General features: G+C 40.3%; 1 protein-coding gene across 1 annotated transcript; it reads left to right on the top strand.

The window, feature by feature from the left end:
- Positions 1-2,745: 2,745 nt before the first annotated feature.
- On the top strand, positions 2,746-17,632 carry LOC116219004 (NLR family CARD domain-containing protein 3-like). Its single transcript, XM_031561817.2, has 10 exons — positions 2,746-2,924; positions 7,728-7,791; positions 7,994-8,096; positions 8,335-8,385; positions 10,645-10,800; positions 10,929-12,736; positions 12,879-13,052; positions 15,867-16,031; positions 16,150-16,196; positions 16,464-17,632. Exons 6-10 carry the CDS (start codon positions 11,103-11,105, stop codon positions 17,009-17,011), a joined length of 2,568 nt encoding a protein of 855 aa, XP_031417677.1. The 5' UTR covers positions 2,746-2,924; positions 7,728-7,791; positions 7,994-8,096; positions 8,335-8,385; positions 10,645-10,800; positions 10,929-11,102; the 3' UTR covers positions 17,012-17,632.
- Positions 17,633-18,286: the final 654 nt, after the last annotated feature.

The raw sequence follows: 18,286 nt of genomic DNA on the forward strand, positions 1-18,286 counted from the left end.
AGCATGGATTTGCACACATTCTACAAATCACATTGAGATGTATGCACAAATCAATGCACATATGAACACACACACACACACACACACACACACACACACACACACACACACACACACACACACACACACACACACACATATGCACACATTCATCCTACTTCATTAACTTACTAAAGTTTACCTTGGGGTAGCCGCTGAAGGAGCAACTGTGTGTGTGTGTGTGTGTGTGTGTGTGTGTGTGTGTGTGTTAAAGTCCAACACTAAACATCCACAAATTTAGACATAAATGCACTTGTCAAAATGCCCCAAAATAGGACATACAGTACACCCTGTACCCTGCCTGCATCATGTGGGTACCTCAGTTCAAAAACATGAGTTAACAAAAACAAAACCAAGCGCTAACAACACTAGTTGCATTAAACTTACTTAATGAACAACAGGGGTGATTTGTTGTAGCTAACTAACAGTGTGATTTATATAATAACGTTTTATTATTAGTAGTAGTATAAGTAGTAGTATAAGTATAATATTATTATAATAATATTACACAGTTGCTCTATCAGGTAATGCCTGTCATGAATTCAAATAAGTTATTTGCATGAAATGAAAATGCAGCCAATTAAGTGTGACACAAATCAATTTTGAGAAACATACAGCGAGTAATTAGCATTGCTGTTGGTAGTGTGTGGGTGGTGGTGGTCATGGCAACCTGCTGATGTCGCCGTGGCCCTGGGCCGAGTGATATTACGGGAAGCACCAGCAGTGCAGTCATCTGTGTCCAGATCCAAACTCAGCTGAAGCCTGATCAAATTTTATCATTAACAGGAGCCAGGGGGAGAGAGAGAGAGAGAGAGAGAGAGAGAGAGAGGAGAGCGGAGAGAGTGAGAGAGAAGACGAGAGAGAAAGAGAGAGAGTAAAGGAGAGAGGGAGAAAGAGAGAGAGAGAGAAAGAGAGAGAGAGAGAAAGAGAGAAAGAGAGAGAGAGAGAGTAAAGGAGAGAGAAGGAGAAATAGAGAGAAGGAGAGAGAGGGAGAAAGAGAGAGTGAGAGAGAAGAAGATTAAGTGATTAAGATTTCAGATTTCAGGCATTGAAAAGATCCGGTGTGTAGGGGAGGTGTGGTATGGTATCAGTTGAGGTGATCTAGTAGTTCCCTTTTGAGTTGTTTTGGTTGGTGTTGGACGCGCCTCTGTGGAATGTTTCCAATTAATGATATATTACAGGTTTTTTTTTAAAACATTCTTTCTCTCCCTTTGGCTCTCTCTCTCTGGAAGGTAAAGATCAAAGGTCATACAGAGATAGTTAAAAGGAGAACTTTCTCTCCCTTTCTGGAAGGTAAAGGTCTGAGGTCATACAGAGATAGTTAAAAGGAGAACTTTCTCTCCCTTTCTGGAAGGTAAAGGTCTGAGGGCAGAGTGACATAGAGGGATGGTTAAAAGGAGAACTATCTTTCAGGTCAATCAATTCCTCAAAATTCACCTCAAACTCTTCAAAAACCTCAACAGCACATGAAAAACGGCACCATCACTTCTGTCATTGCAGAATAAAAGTAATCCAGTAGGTGGCAGTATTGCTTCATGGATTGATAGGAAATAGGTTCATAAGGAAAGTGTATGGCATTATATTTTTCAGTTAAGGAGAAAACATGGTGACCAGTGGTACCTAATGTGGCATGTGTGTGTGTGTGTGTGTGTGTGTGTGTGTGTGTGTTTTATGTTAGTGTATGTGTGTGTGTGTGTGTGTGTGTGAAGAAAAAGGTTTAACGTCTCAGGGTTACAGCAAACTATCATTTGTGGAAAATAAACCGTGTCCATGCATTTGCATAATCTTAGCTTAGCACTCCCAAAGGGTAGATGTCCATAGTCTGCAGCAGTAACCCGCTGTGTTGGGCGTCAGAGACAGGTAACCTCTTAGCCAGTGAACCATAGATATAAAGAGACCTTTATATGCAGTGAAGCATTCTTCGGCATATGAAGCTACGCCAATTTAATTCAAGAAAAATCAACCATGAACTGAAGTTTTGCAAACCTGTTGACTAAATCTAACTTTCTTTGTATATATTTGTATATTTATTTATTTAACTAGTTATCCTCAGTCAGGCACGTTGCACTTTAAACCAGCCTAGTGCCTCTGAAGTACTGCTCCTCCCCCAGTGTCTTATTAAATGAGCTCTCCTGTTGGTTATATTATATTGTAAAATAAATAGATCCAACCCTTTTGTGCATTGCTGCGGTGTTCTTGATTCAGTGTCGATGGTAAAATTGGTCCAAATAGAAAATAACTTCTAGGGGGCAGGGTGTGGGCTTACTCAGCGCCCAAACCTCTGCTTGCAAGAAGGCTTACGTTAGGTTAAGTTACTCGAAAGTAAACTGCGAAGTTTCACAATCACCTGCTAATGAGTACGACTGTAATGAACAGCGAAGTGACTTATTTGTGCGCTGGAGTGGAGCATTTTTCAGAACAAACGCTGCAATGTCGAATGACACCAAACTTACTTCTCGGACGTCTCATAAATATCTCACTTTCCTAGTGGGATGTTCCCAGTTCGACAGGCGTTCAGATATGCTCCGAAACGGTGATTTTCATTATTTTAATTTACGACTGTAGCCTCAACTTAGCCTCAACTTTTCAGAGCAAGGCGCGGAGGCGCACCGCTCATCAATGTCACACTCGGCCCAGGCAGGTTGCGCACGCAGCTCTGCTTCCTAGGCGCCGGGCAAAACATATGCAGATCAGAAGCACAGAACTGTCTCTTTTCCGTGTCAGTGGTTGCTTTGCGCAGAACTGAGTTGTAGGCTCTTCTAGTTTTGACTAAATCATTTGATCGCGATTCATTTGAACCAACACACTGTTTGGAGGCTTCCTTACCTTCTTACATAACTTTACTGTACCGTATTGTGATTCAATTGGCACCGCTCAAGACGAAGGTAGGCAATTATTCCCCTTGCATTGTCTTCTGCAGGCAGACTAGATTGTATAGTCTAAGGTTAGTTATCATAATGAGTCATTCCATGTCAAGTGCACGAAAGGCTCCCACTCGACTTTCTCTGATTTGGCTGAAAAAATGCAAGGTTGTTCATACAATTTGTAATAGGTATAGTCCCAAATATTACTCTCTACTCCCAATAGTTTTGTCAGAATTTTTTTTTTTTAGACACTAAGTTGTGCATTGTCAGACGCTTTTTTTTAGCGTTTTCTGAAGAGCCATTTTCAAATTGCTATAACTAGAAAAGTATTTAAGCTAGCTCCTTCAAACTTTCTAGGCTTAATGTCTGCTACTATTACTTGAAGAATATGGACTTCGAAGGGTGTATTCGGGGGTGCTTGAATTTGCTCGAAAAGGCCTGTGGAAAGCTTAATGTTAAAGCTAACGGTGCAAACCCATGACAGTGACGCAATACGCTTCCATCGCTTTGAGTGGGCGTGTTGTAGTGTGTGGAAATATCATTTTCAAACTGTCAGAAACGACACCAAACAATCTATTTGGCCGCTGCCGGGAAAAATCGCTCCTCATTTGCATAGGATTCAACTTTTTCCAACTTTTATCGGGCGCGTCGCCCAAAACGGTGGTCTACGTCACAATGGATTGGCTCCCGTTGAAATGCATGGGATTTAGAATATCGCGTCGCTCGTAACGGCGTCATGGGTTTGCACCGTAAAGACTTGATATTATACACAGACCTTCTTATGTATACTCTGTATATTGTATTAAAAAAAACTGTCCCTGTGTGACGAAACACCCGACACCAATACACCCTGTAGCACCACTTTCAACTATGTTCATGAATCACATGACGCGATAAAAAGTGAAAGACGCGTGCGTGTGCGTGCGTGCGTGTGCGTGCGTGAGAATGAATGATGTCTGTCATCTCTTGTTCTCCCGCACTCGCGGTAAAGCGGGCAAACAGTTCATAATGTCTATTGCAGTGAGAAGGGAAATGTTCACCTTCTCACAAAGACTTAAGTGTGATCTGATTCATTTTCATTGCTCAACCCATTTTTATAGTAATAAAATAATCAAGTTGAGACTTGAACAGATTGCAAAATATTTTTGCTATTTCCTTGACGTGTTCAGACAGATTTAGCCTATGCATGCCCAGACAAGCTTCTAAACTTACAGTTTACAAAATCAAAGATTTATACATTCCATGGATTTGATTAACAAAAAAAACAAATACCTAATTTAAAAATACAAAGTATACATACATGATAATTGATTCAACGTTTGGATAATATTTAGCAATTTTCACACTCTTCTTTGAAGTAAACATATTGGATCAGATCCTAATTTTAAGTTGCTCACTTGAAATTCAATGTATTTCAAATTTGCATCGGAATTCATGCAATTTTAACCTAAGTTATGCCATGTATAAGCTCCAGGATTCAGTATCTAAAGATTGCATTTTGGGTATCCAACAAATACTATTAAACATTAATCAGAGCATTTTGTGCAGGTTAAGCTCTGTGTCATAAACTTAGTGCATTTCGTTAGCATTTGAATATGCTTCCATAAACCATTGAATGCTGGGCGTGTACAAAAATCCCAAATTTTCATAAAATAATTGAGAAAGAGGCAGAACACCATCCCAAATGTTTGATATATTAAGACAAATATCTAGTCTTTCCAAAACAGGTAGTTTCATGTTGGTAGATGCTGTCATTTTTTTGCTATAGCATAACATGTGACAAAACTATTTGGAGTAGAGAACTAATATTTGGGACTATACATATTAATGTATTAACAACCTTTAATTTTTTCAGCCAAATCTGAGATGGTCGAGTGGGGAGTGTCAGGGCCGGTGAGGCCAGGAAAAGGTAGTGATCTCAAAAGCAGGACAGTTAAGGTGTTCTTCAATGCGTATCTTTCTGAAAATGTTGAGTAAAGGTCAGTGCTTCTCCTGGTGCTGTCAGGCAAGACACCCTAGTTGGCAACAGAAAAGTCAAAAAGGGAACTCAAAATTCAATGGTTACAGCAGAGGTACAGGTAAGGCTCAGGCAAAATCCAGTAGTCAAAAACAGGCAGAGAGGTTGGTACACAGGTAGGCAAAAATACAGGCAGCGGTACAAAAGGGGCTTGGCTTGACTCACGTGGTAACACAGAAAGAGGTTGGCAACAGACTGGTAGATGGGCAAACGTTTCCAAAACAGAAGGCAAGAGTCAGAGTCCAAAAACAGGCATGGGTCGAGAATAGGCTTGGGTAGAAGACAGAATCCAGACGTAGCTTTCCAACAAGGCTCAGGAAAATGATGCGATAATCTGGCACTGAATGTCAGTCCTGGTGTGCTCTTAAAGCCATGGCAAACGAGGAGAGTGGAGTCAGGTGTGGTGGAGCAAGCACTAGTGATTGGGTGCCTTGCTTGTCAGTCAGGAGACAGGGCAGAGGGACATCCTGGCCCGGAGCATACGGAACAGAACTGATATGCCAGATCACAGACTACAGAGGGCGTGAACCAGGCCGTGCTGTTTCTTAAATTTGGACGTTTGGCATGGAATGACTCTAATGCTAACTGTATTTGAATAGCTCAGCCATATCGTGATGTGGTGTAGTTGTTTTATTTGTTCTTTTCTTTTTGGCTATGAATAGAATTTGGCCTGTGTGGAATTAGGTTGGATTGTAGGCTACCTGCTTTCATGCCTGTGGCCAGCTATGAGGTCACTGATGTCCGGACCTCTACTATTTTTAGAAAAACCTATTTGTTTTTCCATAGGGATTTCTTCTTTGGAATCTTGAAGGGTTAATATGCTAACACTGCAAACTACTAATTTACCATACTCTACAGATTATGTTTCATAATTTATAACAATGGACTTCACTGTGTGCTATGTAGATTCTTTTGACCATATACATTTATGAGTTTATGATCATGTTTTCCTGTGTTTGGTTGGTCATTGTCAAAGTGTGTGCATAACAAGCTAGTTACAGCTAAGTTTGTTGAACACATGCAGCAGTTGGGTTGTTTTATTGATAGACTCATAGATGTCTCCGCTGTGAAGTGTGCATGACTTCTTCAGGGAATCATCATCAGTGCAGGGCATCATCCGTGGACACGAAATTGGCAAATAAAATAATAAAATACGGGTGGTTTCAAATGTGTTTCTCACTATACGATTTTATAGAAATGTACACAGTCCCGCACTGGACTTTAAACCTCGGAACCTGGGGGGTATTCGTCGTAGCTCGCTAAGCAGGTTAGCAAGCTAATTTTCAGGCTAAGATAAAAAACGCCCCTCTTTTTGGTTCGTGGAAGCAACTTTCGATAAATCACCATAGTAACATATCAATTAGCACTAACCTGCTCCAGCACAGGCTAACTTAAGTGTAGCTGGATAAGCTTGCCACACCCCCGGAAAAAGGAGGGATCCCATTGACCAAGGACTGATATTAGATAGTTAGATTAGCTAGGGAGAGAGTTCTTTGCGATCGCCAAGATCCATTATTCTATCATGATGAGTTCTTGTTGAGCGCTACCGATTCAGCCGACAAGGAATAATTAATTTACAAGACCTTCTCGAGTCATTTATTGCAAACACCACAGTCGAACATTGACTGTCTTGCGCTTTGCGAGTGGTACATTTTTGTAGTGTCGGTGATGCGGAGAACAAAGCACTCATAATTATATGACAGTGTTATTAGTACACCATAGCATATCATTATTGTAGAAAATGATTAAGGTGGACTCATGATAAGAATAGAGAATAATACAAACAATTTATTTTCACTGCTTCAATTTATTGCATTTGTTAGTAATACATTTACATTTGGTCATTTAACAGACACTTTTATTCAAAGCGACTTGTAAAACTACAACAAGGAAATGTAAAACTACAACAAGTTTGGACGTGAGGGGATTTGAACTAGCGAACTTGCAGTTACTAAAAAGCAGCAGTATCCTCTGTACCAGGTCACACTTGCTGTCACTCATTCATACATAGATATCACCCCATAGACATTCTCACACACCGCTTCTTGTATTGCTCTCACAGCGGTGGCGGTGTTGAATTTTGCCATGATTATGGTCTTGTATTCTTATAAGCGTTCATGTTCATCTCCTGCTCACCAGCAGAGAAAAAAAGAGCCATTTTCTTTGAGTTTAGAACCATTATACCGTTAGAAAATCATTGTTTTGGTGATCGACCTTTCCTGCCTTTTGAAGTAGGACGTGCACGCACAATTGCCCTGATAAGTTTAGCCTGGTTGAAATTAACCACATGATTTGGATGCGGATCAGCCTTTGACGAGCCGATAACGGGCTAAAAGGACAATTGATTAACTTAGCTTCAACCCTTACGACGAATGGGGTCCTCGAGGCGGGGGTGTTAATAATTAATCTGACTCAGATAAGTTGGCAAAGCGCTTACAGGTTTTACGCTCAATTTACAGTTACATTTTTATTTAGTCTTAGTTATAGTAATAATATAATATATGAATATAATAATAATCTTGATATGCTTCTAATGGGTCCACCTAGGATGGATAGCATGATACTCAATGTGACTAGCAGTATAACTACGTATATGTCAATAACATGATATGTGTTCAAGATATTCTGCCCTTGTCTGCATGCAATTCTTTAATACAAGTATCAGCAGAACTACATAAGGTAGACCAACATAAGGTAACCAAGTTTAAGCACAGTCAAAAGGTAAAAATCTCCTCATTGTTGATGAGGTGCTTTGTTTTGGCTAAAACGTTGCAGTCTAACACCTGAGAGTTGTCTGTTGTCTTCAGGTGTGCTTAGGGGAGCAGGAATTTGCAAGAGCAAGGCAGCCCCCCGGACCACTAACCTCAAAGGGTATGTTGAGCTGCCAGCAGTTGTTGTTAGGTGATATTCATTAATTCATTTATTGTTTCAAATAAGTATCTAGTAATAATACACATTTTCAATAGAACTATGTTTTTGTTATACTAGCATTGTGCACCTACAGTTCTCAGGCACCAGCCAGTAATACTTTTTTTTTTTTTACCTCTCTGCTATTTTTATAAATTTCCCACAGTGTATTGAATGACCCTGAAAGGCGTCTTACTCCAACACACTCACAGTTAATTCGAAATAAACATAAACCATCAAGTTCTTTACTACACAACTTCCAAGTACAGGTAAGATTGTGTCCAGGGTACTATGTGTTTAAACAGGCATATATTGGGAATTGTAATGTGTATGTGTGTGGAGGGGGGGGGTCTGTGTTTTCAGTTAGGGTTGTTAAAAAGTATGCCTGTGATTGTATTTATTTATTACACATGATGCCCATTTTTAATAGAACTATGATTTTGTTATTATTCATTCAGAATACATTTATTATATTATGTATTTCTATTCATAATTTTTTTTACTGAGCTGAACTAGGAGCGAGATCTCAGCCAGCACACCCCATGGCAAACTCAGAGGGTATGTACAGCTCCTATTTGGTTTGTGTAAACGCATCTGTCACGGTCAGTCATGGTTATTTTTCGGTGCAGGACCCAAATGCACACAAACGATTTGCAAGAACTCAAAAAGGACTTTAATCATAACTCAGAAGTCAGGCACGGAATCAAAAACAGAGAACACGAGAACAAACCATACATCACATAAGAATGCGACAAAGACCGATAGAGACATAGGGGAAGACAAGGGTTTAAATACAAGAGGGCAAACCAGATATCAAAACACAGGTGAACTAAACAAGGGAATTGATAAGACTAATAATTGGGAACAGATGAGGGGTGGAGACACAGGTACACAGAACAGGTACACAAGGCAAGGGTAAACACGGGAGCACATGGCAGGAACAAGGAAGCACAAAGGACTCGACACAGGAAGTAAACAAGTGGCAAACAGGAAGTAGCATAAGGGCACAGAAGGGATACAAAGTACAAGCACACAACAAGGACAACGCACAATCCTGACAGCATCAACCTTGTTTAGTTTAAACATTTTCCTTGAGCTACCAGCTTCACAGGCAGGGGGATGGGGTGTGGGGGGTTACATATAAAAGCCTACGCACAAATTTGACTTTAAAATATAATTCAAACAATGTTATAGTTGTTAAAAAGTAGGCGTATGATTGTATTTATTTATTACACATAATAGTCATAATTTAGTCTTTAGTTTTTCTTTGTAATCTAATCAATTGAATTCCAAGACATTGTAAAGTTTGTAAATCGAAGTAAAGAGTAGATAATGAAAATGTCCTCTGACCCCATAGTGATGTAAAGTATAATTTAAGGCATTTTGTTTGAAATATTGCAATTAAGGGTACTGCCCCTCGAGGGCAGCTTGATCTTGAGTATATTGCACAGATAACAGACGTTTGCAATACAGAGAAAGGGCCAGGCCAAGTCAAGAAAAAAACAGTATTCTATAGTAATGTAAGAAAAAAACAGTATTCTATAGTAACTTGTAATGTAACGCACTGCATTGCAGGTTAATTCAGACAGTTGACCAAACAAACTCCTACGGCTTGTTTTACCTTTGCAAAGAAATGAAAAATACGGACATTCCCAGCAATGCCGTGTGTTAGGTGAAAATTCACCCTAGTTACCTCAGGACTCCGGAGCTGCATATAAGTATATTTATTAGACAAACAACAATTTTAATCAGGCTCACTCACAGCACAAGGCTGAAAGTGAAGAAATTACTCCGGAGCTGCATATAAGTATATTTATTAGACAAACAACAATTGCAATCGGGCTCACTCACAGCACAAGCCTGAAAGTGAAGCAATGATAAACACATCGCACAAGGTTTATATAGACAAAAGTGGATGGAAGTTTTGCAAGGTCTGAAGAAGCTTATCACCTCTGGTCTAAACATGCTCTTGTAGATATGCAGCCTAAGTGGCACCTAATAATCTAAGTTACATACACGCAGAAACACAGAAAAGCCATGTTCCTGCTTACATAAGTACATGATTCATATAAGGTAACTAATAATACAAGACACTTGATTATTATATTCTTAAGTCATTAACAGTGTTTGGAAATTACCTCCATCAATGTGGAACATGATTTGAGTTAATACATTCAATTTAATTCAAGTGAATTTTATTTATATAGAGACAAACCAATCAAATTGTCTCAGGGCACTTTACAGAGCCCAGAGCCTGGGACATGGGACAAGCTGTACTGTATACTATATACTGGCATCTTGATCTTGAGTATATTGCACAGATAACAGACGTTTACAGTTCAGAGAAAGGGCCAGGCCAAGTCATTTTGACCAACTAATATTTCTTGGTTGTCTGAAAATATGTTTGCAAAAAAAATGTAACTTGTAATGTAACGCACTGCATTGCAGGTAAATGGTTGACGGTTGATTGGACCTCACAAACTCCTACTGCTTGTTTTATCTTTGCACAGAAGTGAAAAAACTGGACATTCCCAACAATGCCATTTATAATACATTCAATGTGAATTTTATTTTTATAGCAACAAACCAATAAAATTGTCTTGAGGCGCTTTACAGAGTCCAGGGCCTGAACCCCCTTAGAGCAAGCACAATGGCACAGGGGACATATACGAGCTGTATAGTGGTCGGTTATTCCTTGACGGTACATCCGTGAACGGACTACTATCCTAAGGAATAAGCATTATTAGGCAGAGCACACAGGAACAGTGCCCACTATGCTTTGTGTTTTTTCTAATTCCATGTGTTTCACCCTTGCAGGAAAGAATCAACCTGGACCTGTCTTTTCCACCTCAAGGACAGCCAATGTTGAATACAGAGCTGTCCATGGGGGTCTTGTCAATGCACCACAACTTACAAACTGCAATATTAATGGGCATGTTGCATTCAATATTAAGATGGGCAACAGAAAAAAGGGTAGAGGAATGCTTTCATGTCTTATGCTCATGGTCATATTTTGAAGTTGTAACAAGCACCATGTGCTTTACAGTAAATCAAATATTCATTTGTGTGTGTGTGTTTTATTTATTTTTATTCTGAAACAGATGTGAATGTGGATTCTGCACGTGTCTTTGAGAGAATTTCGGAAGACGTGAAGAAGAGACTGAAGAAACAAGTACTATATATCGTTGAGGGCAATGAAACTAGAAAGGAGAAGAAACCCTTAAACCAAATCTACACAAAAGTCTACATCACAGAGGGAGAGGCTAGTGTTGTTAATGAAGCATGAAATATGCCAGCTAGATTCAGCTGCCAAGACTCAACCAAATGGTAAGGAAATTGAGTACAACGATATCTTCAAACAACGTGAAGACATCAGGTCTGTGCTGACCAAAGGAAACGCTGGCATAGGGAAAACAGTTATTGTGCATAAATGTATCCTTGACTGGGCGGAGGACAAAGCCAATCACGACATAAAGCTCATGTTGCTCTTACCCTTTCGGGAGCTCAGTTTACTTACAGGAGAATATAGTTTTCACACACTTCTCATCGAGCTCTACCCAGAACTTGCTGAGCTTAAGGATCCAAAGATCTACAACAGCAATAAAACTGTCTTCATCCTTGATGGCCTGGATGAAAGCAGATTTAAGTTGGACTTTTCCAAGAAGCTAGTAGCAGACATGAACCAGCACACCACAGTGGACGTCCTGATCACAAGCCTCATTAAAGGGAAACTGATGGACTCTGCTCTCCTTTGGATAACCTCACGACCAGCAGCTGTCACCCGGGCCCTGTATAAGCACATCGACCAAGTTACTGAAGTCCGAGGTTTCAATGACACACAGAAGGAAAAATATTTCCACAGGAGGATCAGCAAACCAGACCTTGCCAACAACATCATCTCGCACATAAAGTCATCTCGGGTCCTCTATATCATGTGCCATATCCCTCTGTTTTGCTGGATCGCGGCAACTGTTTTTCTGAACATGCTTAGTCGGGGTGATTACAAGGATATTCCCAAAACCCTTACCAGTATGTATTGCCACTTTTTGCTCATTCAGGCTGACAGGACACATCAGAAGAACCATGGTGCATATGAAATGAGCAGGCAGAAACTTCTTGAGTGTAACAGAGAAGTAATTTTGAAAGTTGCTCAGCTGGCTTTTAAACAGCTGCTCAAGGCCAGACTTATTTTTTCTGAAGAGGACCTTAAGGAATGTGGAATTGACGCAAATGATTCCCTTGTCTCTGGGATGTGCACAGAGATCTTAAAGGTAGAACCTACCTGTTATGTAAACACCTTCCACGAGAAGACCTACTGCTTTGTGCATCTGAGCATCCAGGAGTTCCTTGCTGCTTTCTATGCATTTCACTGTTATATAAGCAATAACTTGAACCCCATCATGACCTTTCTGGCACAGGGGACAAAAGCTGTGCCTGAGCATCTCGGACTGGACGACTTGCTGAAAATTGCAGTCAACAAAGCACTGGACAGTAAAAATGGACACTTCGACCTGTTTGTCCGCTTTCTTCATGGCATGTCACTGGAGACCAATCAAAGAATTTTAGGCGGTCTGCTGCCCAATGTAGAGTCAGATTCAGAGACTATGAGAAAAATAATCGGCAACCTGAAAAAAATGCAGCGGAAGAATATCTCAGCAGAACGGTGCATGAACCTCTTCCATTGCCTCAGTGAAATGAACGACTGCTCGGTCCGTGAGGAAGTCCAAGGATTTTTGAATTCAGAGAAAGGCTCTGTCAAAGTGTTGTCACTAGCACACTGCTCTGCACTAGCCTACATGCTTCAGTTCTCTGATGAGGTGCAGGAAGAGTTTGACCTGAGGAAGTACAACACATCTGACGAGGGACGCAAGAGGCTGGTTCCAGCAGTGAAAAGCTGCAGTAAGGCTCTGTGAGTGATTTCAGTAAATTATAATGTTTCTACCGAGTCCAAAAAAAGCCATTAAATAAGAAGTGGAAATTTCTTTACTAACTAATTTTCTAAACAACAAGCATATTCATGTGAAATGTCATTTTTGTTTTTATATGTAAAGTCTTGTTGGCTGTAAACTCTCAGAGAACTCCTGTGACATTGTGGCCTCAGCATTACAGTCTGAAAACTCAGCACTGAGAGAGTTGGACCTAAGTGACAACGATCTTCAGGATTCAGGGGTGAAAATTCTCTGTGCTGGACTGAAGAGTACAAACTGCAAACTGGAGAAACTGAGGTAAGTGTTGAGCAACATTTCCTTCAGTATAAAATATTCTACTTCATACTTTGAAATAAATGTAATTAATACACAACTGGCACTTTACTAGGGATACACCAATGAGCTTACCCTTGAGTACCTTACCAATATTGAGTAGGCTATACACAGATATTGAGTAGACTACAGTCCAATATTGAGTAGGCTACACTCCGATATTGAGTAGTCTACTCACTAAGGTGACCAGATTTCTGAGACAAAATCCGGGGACATTTTCAGTTCAGACACGTTAACACCTCCAAAACATGTCATGTTTTAACAATAATAATTGTAATTGTCAGACTTTAATCGCACAAGCGACACACTGCAACACACACGTGAATACATGGAGGCGACACAGGACACACACACGCAGGCCTGAGGTCGTTGTGGATTTAGTCTCTGCTTTTTCCCATCCTGGACTGTCCTTCCTCCAGGACCCCAGGAGCAGTGGGCAGCTTTTAAGTGCTTTGTAATCGAAAAACGGGGACACTGACTGGGCCCTTATTCATAAAACCAGTTTATCTTACCCTTGTTCAAATAGTTTCTTTTTAAAACTAAGCACAAAGTGGCTGAAATGAAGAGTAGTAAAGGTAACAACCTTTTGCCAGATAATAAGAACCAATATCAGTGATAAGAACTTCGTTGACGTCATGCACAAGCTTCCTTGCAGTAAGCCTAACCTCTGTGTTTGGCTGATAAGTGACTGGTCTGCACGGATGGGTGACAGGTGTAGGTTTTTCCACCATAGAAAATGTTAAGGCCATTGAGGCAACTGAATGCATTGTATTCCTATATTCTGTGTGAAAATCAGCCGGAACTATGAACATACAGATCAGGCCCATAGATACCAGGATCTTTAGAATTGTTTTTTAGGTATTACTATACCAAAAGTGATTTAAGAAAGAAACAAACAAAAAGATTCAAAATACAATTTCAGTAAAAAATGTAATTAAATCTAAGCAATGTCAAGGTGAGGGATGGAGATCTGAATAATCTAAAAAATAACAAGTTCTGTGACACACTACCAGTTGACATATTTGTTGATAAAGAATATGTGAAGTTAATGTGGGAAAAAGACATTTCATTAGTGTCTTTCAAGAGACCACCACAAGAACATGTTTTTTTTGTGTTTGTTTTTAGGTAGTGTAGGCCTACCATTATTCTAGGCTACCTGTAATTGTCTATCTATGTAGCCTAAGCACATGACTCATTTAAAGATTTTAGCACATTGAAACCCACTGCTTAAAATTGAACTGGTGAGACTGTTTTTGATTCCACAGAACTATCAAAGTTCAAAGTACTTTATTGTCATTGTCACACAAACAACGAGACAGATGTAAGCGGGAAGCGCAACTGGATGTACGGAAAGCGAGTTCAAGGAGTATTTTCTTGATTTCAAGTGGTATAATTTTAGTTAGTTAGCAAGTAGAGCTGTGGCTGACACCTGACCGACAGATAGTTGCTGCTTAACACTCACATTGTTGCAAATTGTAGATCATAGGCTACATACATATTATAGGTTAAATTATATATGACATAGATGATAAACAATGGCACTTACAATAAACACCGTTCGCTAATCGCCTATCCCAATGCTATCCTGTCGATTTGCCAGAGCTAGCTGGCTGAATGAATGAATGAATGGACGCAAATGAGTAGAAGCTAAGGGCAAAGATTCTACCGCGCTGCATATTCCACCAATCAAAATACTACAAAGACGGGCATTCTAGAATATCTTTGAGCTCTGAGCTAGAGCTTGTCCCCCTGGCTGCTGGTTGGCTTGCTTGAGCCCGTGGCGTGTAGGCTACGCAACTAAACGTTTGGTCATTGTTTTCTTTCATTCTTTTTTTGATTTGTATCCCGGGTCTGTTGTTGGTCACAGTGAAAACCGGGGACATTTCCGGGGACAGCTCCAGCCGGGGACAGGCCACCAAAAACGTGCCAGTTGCCTATTGCCCCTTCTTTTTTGACACTGATTCTCCTGAGTTAGTCAGTCGAAGTGAGCATGAGAGTGACATCTCGGCTTGTGTTCAAAGCACATAGAGTTGCATAGCTAACTTCAGTAATTTTGAATGCTAGTAACAAGCAATGTCCGAATGCTAGGCTAGGGGATGTATAGATTGTAGCACAGCAACCTACCATGCAGGTAGCAAGTTTCTGTCATATTAACAGTAAGAGCTCATGTTGTCTTGGAATCATTGAGAATGAGGTCTACTCTCAATGAATTCCCGAGAATTAAATAAAAGTTGAATTAATAAATGTTATATTCTCAGTTCAGAGCTATCTCACAGCCTGGACAGCTGACTGACTAGGGATTTGACACCAGTCAAGTGAAATAAACCAATACTGCAATAAACAGGTAGCCTAGGCCTATTAACAGCTAACATATGGGCACCTTCCAACAGCTCTAGAGCTAGACTTATCTTGTTATTATACAAAATACATTAACAGAGAACTTTTGAGAAAATAGCTTGAGAAACTTAAAGTAATGCTTTACCCAACACATTCAATATAATAGTTCACTTTGTTCAAAATATGTAAAAAAAAGCCTTTCTTGTCTATTTTTACATAACATTACTTTTGACCACATCATACCACTCTGATGCACAGTAATTTGTAAAAAATAATCTCTACCACTCATACATCGTTACTTGTGCGTTTCCAGTTCGCTGCAGGTTGTCTGTACGTCCCTTTGGATTAAAGCATCTGCTAAATACCAGTCCTCTCCTCTCACACACACACACATGTTCTCAGTATCTTTCTTCCTCTCCCTCCTTTCCTCTATCTGACTAGATTATCTTGCTGTGGCATCACAAGGGCTGGCTGTGAGGCACTGGCCTCTGCTCTTCGTTCCAAGCCTTCTTACCTGACAGAGCTCGACCTGAGTCGCAACTACCCAGGGGTCGAAGGAAAGGCCAAACTCTCTAAAATACAGAAGAAACAACAGTGTACAATAAGGCAAGCCAATCTGTTTGGGCTAGTATGCTCTTTGCCTGGTAACCAGAGTTATTTGAGTGCAAAACTACTGAAGGAAAAACATTACATTTAACTTCTATTTTCTGTTTTTCTCTTATAGTTTTGATGACGAGGCAGAGTACTGGTTGAAGTCTGGATTAAGGGAATGTGAGTGACATTACAATTCATGTTTGTTTTCTTGACACAGTGAATAATAAACATTTAATGGTCTTTGGGCAACATCCATTATTATGACATAGTATGTGTCATTATTCCATGTAAACACCGGGCAGCAATATAACAATTGACTGTTTGCATATTTTATGTGAAATCTTTTCTGTGGCCGCTAATCTTAATTTTAGCAAGATATACTAACCTCAGGTTAACCCGAATAAACAACTGACAATGACTTTCAACTGACAATTACTTTCTCAGATGCCTGCGAAATCACTTTAAACCCAAACACAGCCCACAGAAAGCTATCGTGGAAGAACCAAAAAGTCAACGTGCACGAGTCAGACCAGGAACACCCTGATTGCCCAGAGCGATTCAAGCACTGTCAGCAGTTCCTTTGCAGTGAAGGACTGACTGGAAAGGCTTACTGGGAAATCGACTGGAATGGACGGGCCTCGATTGGCGTTGCATACAAGAGCATTAGCAGGGACAGACTGGACAAAAGCCGACTCGGATGCAACAACAAGTCCTGGAGTCTAGAATGCTATCTCTCTGAGTACCTCGCCAAACACAACAACGAGACTGAACACATCCCGGCTCCTCGCTCCCACTCTGGGCGACTAGGAGTGTTCTTGGACTGGCAAGGCGGAACCCTGTCCTTCTACAGTGTCTCCTCCGGAACCCTTTCCCACCTGCACACGTTCCATGGGAGATTTGGCGAACCCCTTTACCCAGGGTTTGAGGTTTCAAAGAGTGTTACCATATGCCAACACAAAAAACCTACCAAGAGAAAGGCTAATGATTTGTAAGATGCTTTGTTATGCTGCAATCACGGTTTAATAACTTGGCATAACAGGACTATTACTTACTATGGCCTTAGTATAGTCAGGATGTATTTTTGCAGGCTTTTATTTTTGTATGTATGCAGGACTACATTTTCCATATATTCGTAAGATCATGTACAAAAATCCTTTCATTTTACCAGCTTATCTCTATGATGTTCTCAGGTATTTTTGACTATATCTGTAGTGTTTTGTAATGTTTTGGGGGATCAATTGTTTTTCTACGTTTTTTATTCCTTACATCACTTGTCAGTCAGAAATGTATATCACTGACTAAATCAAATATAAAATAAATACAAAATTATACAAATAATGAAGACAATGTTTTGTAAGTTTTGTTTATGTGAATCATGTGTCATGAGACCACAACCAACCATCAGATGAAGCAACGACCATTGTTGCATGACAGCAAGGCAGTGTTATTATTTGGATCAACATTTCCCGATAGCTTCCCGATAGTGATAGTAATTGTTCAATTAAGCTAATGATAGTGAGACGATCATGTTGAACACACTCTCTCTTGATTACCACAGTGGTTGTCTGTTTCCAGCTGAACACCGAGCTGAGCAGGGCTAGACAATCCACTTACTGATGGGTTAACTACTGTAGAGCACACTGGAGCCTCCCTTGAGCTGGGCTTTGACCCTATGATTCAGACAGGAGTGTTTGTTTGTGTGTGTGTTTGTCTGTGTGTGTGTGTGTGTGTGTGTGTGTGTGTGTGTGTGTGTGTGTGTGTGTGTGTGTGTGTGTGTGTGTGTGTGTGTGAGAGTGTAAGAGTGTGTGTGTGTGTGTGTGTTTAAGTGTGTGTGTGTGGTCTAGATTAGCCTTTGATGGCATGAAGGTCCAAAACTCTGTGAGCCCAAAGTTGTTTTTGTTGATTTTGACCTGTTGTGGGCTTAGAAAATCAAAATGGTTACTGACATCTTACTTACATTGACTCATGCTAGTACTTCATGGCCAAGAGGTCCAAAGTTGTACTTAGCGCACACACCAGTAGCCACCATTTTATGCATGCCTGTCTCCACTCAGATAACTAGGTGAAATGGAGGGTTTTTGGTTGTAGCCTGTTGCAGTCACTGCTGTTGCCATTTCTACAGTACCAAAATATCCCACGAACATACACACACACAGAGACACACACACACACACACACACACACACACACAGAGACACACACACACACAGACACAGACACACACAGACACACACACAGACACAGACACACACATTACTCATGAATTG

The sequence above is a fragment of the Clupea harengus genome, chromosome 24 (assembly GCF_900700415.2).
Source record: "Clupea harengus chromosome 24, Ch_v2.0.2, whole genome shotgun sequence".
Taxonomy (NCBI): domain Eukaryota; kingdom Metazoa; phylum Chordata; class Actinopteri; order Clupeiformes; family Clupeidae; genus Clupea; species Clupea harengus.